The sequence below is a fragment of the Stylophora pistillata genome, chromosome 3, assembly GCF_964205215.1.
Source record: "Stylophora pistillata chromosome 3, jaStyPist1.2, whole genome shotgun sequence".
In the NCBI taxonomy this organism is placed as follows: Eukaryota; Metazoa; Cnidaria; class Anthozoa; order Scleractinia; family Pocilloporidae; genus Stylophora; species Stylophora pistillata.
In genome coordinates this window covers 27,909,658-27,920,705 of record NC_142521.1, presented here as the reverse complement: position 1 = coordinate 27,920,705, position 11,048 = coordinate 27,909,658, and the positions used below count along the sequence as shown (strand labels likewise).

Genomic DNA, 11,048 nt, shown 5'->3' with positions numbered 1-11,048 from the left:
AAAACTCGCCGCCAGAGACAAGGTGCGGCAGAAGCACACAAAACTATTGATATTAACTGTGTGAACTCGCATACCTTAGCAACTGAAAGAATATTTGCGGTTTCCGCTTCAGAATATTGAAGAAACCCGCTAAAACAGAACGTAACAGGGGACTCTATCTCTAACTAGGCTGATGTCAAATTGAGGTCGTCGCCACCCATGATGAAACAATTTGCTTACATACTTTCCGTGACATTTTCGATAATGACTGAGTCAGGGGAAAACAAAATATTATTCTGACAAGCTACGTTCATGGTTCTTACAGAAGAACTAACCCATCTTACGTTTTTCGCATTTCCACATGACGAACGAAACTTCCCGAGACGAGTCAAAGCAAGATTTACGGTCGAACCGTCCTAATATGACGGGTTTGCATCAAATGAAATCAAAGACTTAGACTATGGCGAAAAGGTAAGCGTGTCTGTTCTGGAGTGCAGTGGAGGTTCGTGAAGAAATTTTCGACAAATACTTTACGCGAGATTTCCTAAAACTCAACCATTAATGAATAAATCACTTTTCCCCAGGTTTCAACGCGGGTAGACGTCTTTTTGAACTGAAGTCGGAAATTCAACTGAAGCAATAACAAGAAATGTGTTGTCGGAAAATGACTTTTTAATCATTTGGGTTTGCGCGCTGATCTTAATTGAATACTAATGCAGTGAATAAAAATGTTTTTAATAAGTACATAAAATAACCATAATTGCAAACACATTGTACAATCTATTTTTACGCGGTTTCTGACTAGGCACCGCTCAATTTTCTCCAATTTTTTTTCATTTAGAGAAACTATAAAACTGCATGACTGAATACAATAGATACGATGATTTCGCATAAAACGCCTTTGGAAAAAAAGCAGTGCTAAAGGAATTTCACTTCATCAAATATAAAACTCTACGTTAAACTTTGTAACACACTTCTAAATTTTCTCCACCAGTTTTTTTTTTTTGTTCAGCGCAACCATAAAACTTCATATAAATTATAGGAGCACGTAATCACTTGTAAACACCGGTGAAAAGTGCAGTGATATGCTATAAATTATCTTCATTTAGTCACATTAATTCGGTGCAGTCATTGTTTTGCCAACAAGGGCACGTCATACATGTAGCTGGAAAAAGAAGAACTTTTTTACAATTTCCAAATTCATCACGATTTTAACTTTAGTGCCTGGTACGTCGGAATATATTTACTTTACTCCTAAATAAAAGCAATCTCGTTTCCGTTTTAAAACATTTGAAAACCCACGCAAAATTTTTAAAACCTGGACTGTTGAAAAGCCCGTTCATTGTGTTTTGCAAGTTGCAAGTTGTCATGGTAGTTTTGATGGGTACTGAAAATCACTCTAAATTCTAATCGTCACAGTAAAGTTTAACTTACTGAGATATGATCCAATTGAGTACAATGAACCCTTTAGTGATACCCTTGCGATATAACCCGCCCCTGAATCAAAGTCTTGCGACTTGCCTGAAAGTCATTAGTGAAAGATAATGAAACGCGCACATCATGTTTTCAAAAGAGAGGAGACCACCGTGTTTGCAATTTTGAAACTGTTATTGCCACATGCTTCTATGATAGCTTCTTGGCTCTGCTCATCTTGAGTATGAGAAGGCAAAACTGGGGCTCTTTCCTTGAAAAAGTATGCATTTTTAGAGCTTTCTAGATGTCAACAAACGTAAACTGTTTCCAAAAGAGTGTAGCGTATTGGGGGTCCATGAATATACAACACTCTTTTAAATGAGTACAAGAAAGCTTTTTTTTAAAAGTTATATAACTCAAATTGTTTCGATTAGTGTTTAGATCCCTGCACGATTTTGTAACTCAATAGGTGCGCATGCTTACTACGTGCGTTTTCCAAACACTCGGGCTCAGGAGGTCAGACTATTTTTGGCAGACAAACCCTGTCAAGTAGCTCAGAAGCATTTTTTCTCACCCATGGATTACCTGGGTCTAATAAATCAGGGGATCGAGACTTCTTGGCTAACTTCCTGAAAAAACTCAATGAAAGGATATATTTTCGTAGTCCTATCTCACAGCTAAACACAGGTTGGGGTTTTCAATTTTGGTGATTTCAATAACAAAAGTGTTTACCATTTGTCTTGTGGTGTAATCAGTTCAAGTTTCGATTGTATGTACTGCTTGTCTTCTGTAAATGCAGAAGATTAAAAATAAGATTTCTGTCGAACTTGAGCATCCCCGCAGAGGGATGGATGATCACGATCTAAAAAAAATACATGCAGACCGCTGAGGGACCAGAGCATCGAAACGCGCCGATGAAAGCTGTTGAAATCGACCAATTACAGTAGAGCATAATCCTAACGCAGAGAGTCGACCTCATCGCCTAAAAAGACAATAACCATGAAACTAACAACATTTCTGATTCGAAAACGCAAAGACAAACAAAAATCTTCACGAAACAATTTAAAAACGGAATTATTGCTTTTCAAATTTTTTTCTTCGGGAAGTTTAAAAGCAAGTCTCAACTAGATGATATACTCTAACCAATTTTTCTGAATCGCATTGAAGAATATGAACGTGCATGACAAACTCAACTTTTCTTGACGGGTTCCATGGCCAGTGGAGTGCAATTACTTACCTGCTTGTCAACAATTCAGCTAAAAAAAGCTAATCACATTTCCTTTTCTGTAGCTTTTGTCTGTATTAAAAGCTGGCATTATCTCCGGAAACAAAAGGCGACTCATCAAGTTTGCTAATTTGCGGAGCGAGCTTTGTACATCAGTGTAGTGCAGTAAAAGATTCGCTAATAAACGTCCCCAGTTACATATCATGCAACACAGTCTCACTTTCTGCTCCTGAACACAAGAAAGTCACAAATTTTGTTATAACAACCAACCATACGAACTAGATTTTGATAAAGATATGGGACATGATTTCAAATGTTATTTATGAACACTATTTCGGCAGATTTAGGGAACAATTTACGACTATTCGGACCAAAATCAGCTGCCAGTTCCTATACTGATTACAATAAATTAACCCTATTGTAAGACACTTGGTACCAAAGACTTTGAAACAAAAAGGGAAAATTTAACACATGTGTGAAACTAAAAGCATATTTCCGGCCGCTGAACTTCGTCTGGGAGACAAGGGCTATTTCAGAAAAAAAAAATTATTAAAATGTTACAATACAATATCTAAAAGGTTCGAAACAACAGAGATACATCAGGGAATCATAGAGAACGAATTTAAAGCAATATAGATATATTGTTGAATATCGGATCGATATCGAAATTAAAAACTTGCATTTGAGATGGTCGTTGGGAAACCATTTAAAGTACCCTGGAAAGAAGAAAAAAGGAGTCCATTTTAGCACCATGTTGAAACGGCTTTAGATAAAATAGAAAATTAGACGATTTGAAAAATATATCACGGGACGAGACTGGATGATTTGCATTTTTACTTATTTTAAAAGCATTTTTCTGGTTAAAACGGTTAAAGCCTCTTAGAGGAATATCCGTTAATTCACTTTGATAGAATCAGTTTTGTCCAGAAGGAAGGAAAAGCAAACACATAATCATGGTCCCATTTTGGAGATGACGAACACAGAAAACCATATCCATTTTAAAGCGCTGTCGGTAAATTAATTCTATAAATAGGGTATTAAAACCAAATCGAAGTTGTTATTAATGACTGAATGCTTTTATTTGCTATAGTTTCACAGATCACTGAAATGAGTTTTAACTCTGCCTAGGACTTGGAAACAAAAACATAAAGTTCTGTTGCACTTGGAACTTAGCTAAAGGGAAAAAAATTACTGATTGATCCTCGTTTGCTTGTGATTTTAAAACTTGAAAACAAAAAGACGTTAAAAAGATGATTAAGAACACGCGATTAATAAAGGCACTGCCAAAATTTCAGCTTGAAAATTAAATTTATCTAAGGTCGCAAAAGACGATCCGGAAATCATATTTGTCGAGATTACATCAGTTAGTTTTCCGACTTAAACAAGAACACGTGATCAACTTGCCCTAATATCTGTCGTATAAAATTATAGTTGAATGAAACCTTAATATTATTTTAGGCAGTTATAAAACCTTATGAATACCAAAGAAACGACACATTGGTTTTGTAAAAGCCAACAGATAATAAAAATTCTATTTCTTTTGTTCTCGTGAGTTGGTCTTTGTGCTCACAACAAAACTACTCGATCAACGAGGGTACCTATTTACCAAGGATGCCTATAAAAGATGTCCTTGTTTCGAAAATCACATAATTTTCAATACATGATAACTATCTTCCTATGCAAATTGGAAAAGTTTCTTTACTTTACTGAGAAAAGAGACGGTTTCCCACGCGGGTTTAACGCGCGCGCAGAAACGGTCTGTCTGCATTGGTTTATTTTGTGCGTGCGTGGACTCTTCGCTTCAATCAAAACCTTCTTTAACTGTACCGTGAAGGAAAATCGTGATCGAGGATGTCATTGAGAAAACAATAATTTCTTAAGCAAGTTGAAACATGAAAATGAAATCTACTGATCATGAGTATGGCATTTGTTAACACAACACTATTCCGGCTCTTCAATGTTTCAGATAGATTTTAATTGATTAATGAACCACAATTAAACCTGATGACTCTTTTTCCCCTACTCATTGCATTCTGGCCCTTTGAAAATCCAATGATCTAAAAAATTTGCTGTTCGCGCAATTTCATAAATGGCGTTCTAAAATTTTGAGTCGTCAATAAGCTTAACCTAAGTGCGGGCTCCCTTATATGGAATAGAGAGAAAATGCAAAGGGCAAGTGGGCTATACAAAAAAGCATCGTGGTGGGATCGGGAAAGAACTCGTTTCTTGAAAGTAAACCTGTATGACGGGCCTGAGTTAAAACTAAATTTGAAAACAGTAGAGAGATTCGTAGCTCAAAAACCGTTTTAATCTTAATCACTTTGTGACTTTCTTATTTTTTTCAAAATTATCAATATCTCGGTCTAAATGAAAACACTACAAACAAAAGTGAGCTTTTCAGGCCCATTGTTGACAAACGGGCCCCAGGTCCCCTTTCACAAGTTCCCTTTTTTCCACCAAGGAACCTGGTTCGGGTTATCCTCAAAATTGGATGTGTTTTAAAAGAAAATTCAATTTTATTCCACATTTCAACAGGATGATGATTGAATATTCTAAAAGAATTGGGAAAATTATCCCAAAACGACCTTTGAACAGAGAAATGTAGAAACCTGGATTAAAATTTAACCCTAGGTTAGCGCTAATCGGCCCTCATACAACTGGGCACAGGAGTTGAGCATCGGAGTGCAAAAACCAGTTAAGTTTTAAATGATTTATCATGACCTTTTTTCCATTTTTTAAGTTCAAATCTACCAAAAATTTTCATAGACTATTCAAAAAATAGGCTTCATTTTACAATCTGTGTGTATGTATACAGGAGCAAACTCGCCGCAGGCCAGACTATTCCCGATGTTTTCCTATTTTTTTTAGTTCTGTATGATTTATGACTGAACAATCATATGGAAATTATTCTGTTTGGTTCCCGCGATGCAAAGAACAATAAATTAGAAAATATTACAGATTTCTTTAATTTTTTTTTTTTCTGTTTAGGCTTTACAAGTCGCTAAGAAGCCTTAACTTGATTGAAATTGCAGATTTACTGTCTCGCTCATACAGCTTATGTACGTTGCTGAGTCAGAATCACTGTTACAGCTCCTAATTGAAGTTCACCACATGCAAACTTTCGCGATCCACGCGCAATAACACAGCCCACGCGCGATATCAGACGGCACGTGCAAGAACGTTAAAACATTGCGTGTTTGCGTGCTGCTGTCTTTGTGACCTTGTTACAAGAGCATGGGTGAAAGTTTTAGAGAATTTGCCGGTACTAAGAAATATTCCATGTGTATGGTAATGCACAAGGAAACTTCCAAGCGTTTTTTGATGGAAAAAATTCATTTGTACGGGTTATTTATCTATAACATTCATTGTAACCTTATTTTTTTTTCTGTCAATGAAAATATGTTAAAAAAAAAGTGGTAGAAAACGAAAATGTAAACCATGTTTTCACTGATTTCATTTTCGAAAACACGTCATGCGTTTTCAATATCCGATCTATTTTTGTTTTACAGATTTAATCTCTTTCAACTTGTTTCTAATGGCAAGCTCTTTCTGATGTTTATGTCCTTAATACACACCAGCTGGAAAAATCGGTTTATTTACGATCCATAAATGGCAGTTTCACATTTAAATCTTCCGAAAAAGAAAAACACTGGTAAATTTACATACGATATCAAATTTGAATTGGAGAAAATTATTCCCGGCGGTTGGAGTGAGCGAGGGAGACCTTTGTTCTTTACGCAAGTCGACGAAAATCGGAAATCACCTTTTTTCATCCCAATAAGTTGATTTAAACGAGTAGAGGACATTTCAATGGAGCATTTACCGGCGTTTATAAGAAATTCAAAAAGATCGTAAATCGACGGCCATTACCTGTTTTTTTCCCTTTTAAAAACGAGCTATAAGCGAAAGCGACAGACCCGAAACCAGTGTAGCCATCAAAATTTTGGGTCCCAAAAAAGACCCGTAAAAATGTGCCACTTTGTTGCAGACAAAAACAATTATTTGATACAATTCTCCCGCTGTTTATTTCATAAACAAGGTCGCAGTTTCTACTGTGATTGGTTAGAGTTATAACAGCGTGTTATTTCACATCGACGCAGTACATAGAAAAGCTATTTATTACCGCATAAAGCAACAAAACTCAATTTAATCGCCACATTAATTTCACACGCGAAGTGAGTGCGATTCAAAATTAACAAATAATCTCTAGCATCAGAAAATATAACTACCCTGGCAAGAAGAAAAGCTTAATGGACACTAGAATGTCGCAATAAAACTCTGATGGAGCTATTAAGCTGTCTTTTCTACACATGAAGTATGTTATTTTTATCAAGACATAAAAATGTCATTATTTCGGCAAAAAGGCAAACTGCAACATTGGCGATTTACAAGAAAACGTCATTTAATTAAATTAGACCGCGGACACCATACTGAAAGGTACAAAAACTCTAAAAGCCTAGTCGTTGGAATTGGTGAAAAATGTTCCATAGTTCTTTTTTATTCGAGAAAAATATGGCAAAAAAAAATCGCATTTGATTTCAACTAGCGCAGAATATTTGAAAGCTTTGAAACAACGCACTTAGCGACTTGTCTTAGGCAATAGAGCCACCAGAAAAAAGAGAAAACGGGTTTTTTTTTTCTTGTTACTATCTCGCAGGCGTTTCAATGCAGCTGGACAAAACCACGTGTTTTAAAAATGTAGCAAAATAAAAGTTCCGAGCTGAAAAAAAATGCGTTAGACATTTTCCAGAAAAAACATTGGAACAAGACGAGCAAAAGAAGTCAAAACGAAAAAAACTCGAGTAGCTCTCAAAGTTCGATTTAAAAGCTCTAGTTGAGTTTGAAAATAACCACGAGCAAGGCGATTGGAACTAACAGAAAAGCAGCTGTAGTGACATATATGTAGATCTACTAGCATATTTGACCACGGAGTGAAAGAGAACCTTATGAAAGTTTAATTTTAGCAAGCAATTGACTCAGGTTATACCATTCTAATGTTTTTTTCTCTCGAAATGAAAAGCGAAAAATCTATGGTAACGAAACCTCGCCGAAGCCAATGCTGAACTCTGTCAATGCTGAACATTGCTGGAGCTCTGAGCGTTTTGTGGCGCTAGGTAACGTTGAGTCACTGAATGGAATCTCGCCTAAACCCATCGTGTCTCTCTTTGAATTCTCTGCAACGATCTTATCTTGTCACAAACCAACATTAAAGCATCGACTTCTTAAAGTAACTCAACGCTTTTGCGATGTAGGAAGACTTCTGAAAATTTCGCTTCAAGCGCGCGAAAAGCGCTTCTAAAAATTTAAAAGAGAGATGAATTTACGGCCATGGAACGAGAAAAAAACATTACACAAAAGTTCATTTAGTATCGTACCAGAAGTTCGGTGGAGCGATGTACTCGATCATGATTGGTTGGCACGCAGAGACATTTAATTGTTAACCGGGCCAACTCGCGCCGCCATTGGCCAAAAACACTTGTGTTTATGATCCATTGTCTTACTGGCCGTTACAGGTGAATTGTGCCATTGTAATGTTGGTAATTTATAGTTAGCGCGAGAAAGGAAGCTCTTTCACTCATTCGCTTGTGAGCGAAACAACGGTCGCGCCAAGAGTACGCTACGGGATTTAAAGAAAAAAATATATTCACCGGCGAAATTTTAGAGGTACGTATAGGCATAAATTCGTAGATAATTAATTTTCTAAGCGGGAACGTACTTAAAAGCAATAGTACCGTGGGATGTAGCTAGTCTTAGCTTATTTACGACTGCTTATTTCCTAGCACTACTATAAGCTCCTGCAGATTTCCGTAAAATGTTCAGCAACGAGAGCAGCGACGGCAAACAATTGCAAGACTTCAGAAGTCGTGAAATGAGAAATCGTGTCCGAAATTACAAGAAACAGATGAAGACGCTGGAATACTCACGGCTTCGTTCGCTGGTTCCCTCCACAGCCTGTCGGCCTCGTGTCAGCAAGGTACGAAACTTTTAAGCCCGGCCTAAATTGCTAGCTTCTATCACTTGGAAAAAATTCAAAGACCAATTCTCCGTTAAAACTTAATTTTTTTTTTTAGATTGAAGTCATAGAGGAAGCGATCAAATACATTGCGTTTCTTCAAGCTACTCTGAGCTCTCGCTTGGAAGAATCTAACGAAAGTAGGTTTGAAATTGAAAAACCGCCGGAAATCCATTGCATTCAATCGTGCGCGCATTTTAAACTTGAGTGATTTTTTTCTCTCGCAGACAGCAATAGTCAAGAGACAGAAGAGCGGACAGAGAGCGAAAGAAAACCGAAAATTCTCAGGCAAAAAAGACAGCGTTTCGCTTCATATATGATTAAAACCCAAAAACACACTGTACCAGCGCGACGAAAATTTTCAAGTAAGTCTGCAGAAATCTGTGTTTTTCTTTCAGTTGTTTGAGAAGTTGAAACCTGGGGACTTTGCGCGGGCTTAGAGCGCGTTTGGGCCTAGGATTTGCGCGCTAGAAGGTAAAATATCGAGGATAAAAATTGGGTGATTCGTTTTTTTCATCCGGTAGTTGGGTTGGAAAATGCAGCTGCACATAAAAACAACATATGTCCCTTTGAGGCTCACAGCACCTGGCATTTGCTGCAAAATAAAGTTCCCTCGCGTTTTAAATAAATTGCTCCTAAATGCACCCGAACAGCTCCTAGCTTAAAAACTAGCTGAAAACGCGCGCTTTGAAAAATGTTTCAACACTTTCCTTAAAATTTCAGGTAAATTTAGTCAAGTTCACTGCCGTCTCTAAGTAACCAATTCTGGCTAAGGACGTATTTCAACCCTCGAACATGGAAATAAATATTCCAATATTATATCACAACCTTTTAACTTATTAAAATAAATTTACAATTTACATATCACTCCGAAAGGAAATTACGGTCTGTCTAGAGAATTTTTTCCAATACATAGCTACGGGTTTGAAATAAATATTCTTCTACCCGCACGTGAGGGATTTTTCGAGGGCTATCATCTTCGCCAATGAAAAGGAACGAAAAATAATGCAATTAAGATTCAGTAGCACCCTGGGAAAATTTAGACAGTACAAAATATTAATACGCTCATTTACTACACATTATGTTGTCTGAAGAGTAAACAATTTCTTGCTATTAAAATGCGACATTAGAAAGCTTTTATCTATCTCAAAATGTCTCTTTCTAATTTTTTTCAGGACAAAAGACAACAGAAAGCGAACAGCCAAGATAGAAAAGCCATTTTGTGTAGCTACAGTGCAAAATCGAATACGCAAAGATTAAACTAGTAGTTATATTATCAGTGAAAGCTGCTCGTTTGAGATGCAATTTTTTTTTCAAAGCTGTGCAGCTCACTTGAGTGCTGATGTACTGATTAGTTCTGAATTTAATTGTAGCATTCACGCAGCTAAACCTCAAATCTTATTACATCGTGCGAAGATGTAAGGCCAAAAGTCGCTGTTCTGGAAGCAAGCGTATGAATCGCCAACAGAGAAAAAAGGAAAAAACATGTGAGGCTTGTGCCTGTAAAATGCAAACCGGCAAAAACGGCTTTTAGTATTCCTAAATCTTATTAACTCCCAAGACTTCCTTTTCAGAAAAGCTCTGAAAAACCGTTCAGCTAATTTTACTTTCGACCAGTTTTCTACGTAAATGCAAATAAAAGGAAACTGAAACAGACCATCACGTGGTGAATGTGTTGTGCGTGTACGCATGTATAAAATCAAAAGTTTTGCTCAAAGCGCACATCGACAATCATTTCACGTAAGTTTGCTGTTTTAAAGTTTTAATTAAGGTCTCAGGAACTTATCAATGACCACTTCTGGTTCATCTTCAACGAGTTGAAAAAAAAATTTTAATTTCTGTTCCGCACCGAGCTCAAGTGGGTTACAGTTTTTGCTTTCAGAAAGGAAGTCTTAAGAAAGCCAATGCATGCTGAAACATTGAAACACATCATTCATCAGCTGGAAAATTCTCCTGTTCTAATCTCATTAAAGAAGGAAGAGGGCGGAAAATAACAAACATGAAACATTGACATGGTCGTTCAGAGAGATTTTTTCCTCTTTTTCCTTTAAATCAAACGGAACTCGAAATACTGCAGCGGAACTAATGTATTTATATCTCTATACGGCAAAGACATAATAAAATCTCTGAGGAATCTTCGAGTCAATTTTATAAACTGAACTAAAATAGAACTTGCGTAGTTTTCTTTTCTTTTTCCTTTTCACGTGGTCTTTTAGTCGTAAGAATAATTTCGGTTTCGGTATGAGTTACATCCGACTCCATATATTGCTGCTTTGAATCTATGAGATATGACCACGATGTTTTAGTTTCAAGGTTTCCAGTTTCTGCAATTCAGTTTTTACGTTTCAAGTCAGGTCTCTGCGATTTTTTGAAGAAACGTCCAACCTATCATCTCAAAAAGAACTCACCAGATGTAAT

General features: G+C 36.7%; 1 protein-coding gene across 1 annotated transcript; it reads left to right on the top strand.

Moving 5' to 3' along the window:
• The first annotated feature begins 8,140 nt into the window (after positions 1-8,140).
• LOC111328341 (uncharacterized) lies at positions 8,141-10,286 on the top strand. Its single transcript, XM_022932747.2, has 5 exons — positions 8,141-8,281; positions 8,398-8,591; positions 8,689-8,770; positions 8,858-8,995; positions 9,806-10,286. Exons 2-5 carry the CDS (start codon positions 8,430-8,432, stop codon positions 9,838-9,840), a joined length of 417 nt encoding a protein of 138 aa, XP_022788482.1. The 5' UTR covers positions 8,141-8,281; positions 8,398-8,429; the 3' UTR covers positions 9,841-10,286.
• The last annotated feature ends 762 nt before the right edge of the window (positions 10,287-11,048 follow it).

Bases quoted from the DNA above. Each gene is read 5' to 3' on its own strand.
- LOC111328341 (XM_022932747.2), top strand. From the start codon at position 8,430: ATGTTCAGCAACGAGAGCAGCGACGGCAAACAATTGCAAGACTTCAGA. The intron at 8,771-8,857 runs GTAGGTTTGAAA...TTTCTCTCGCAG, and splicing joins CTTGGAAGAATCTAACGAAA to ACAGCAATAGTCAAGAGACA. The intron at 8,996-9,805 runs GTAAGTCTGCAG...AATTTTTTTCAG, and splicing joins AGCGCGACGAAAATTTTCAA to GACAAAAGACAACAGAAAGC.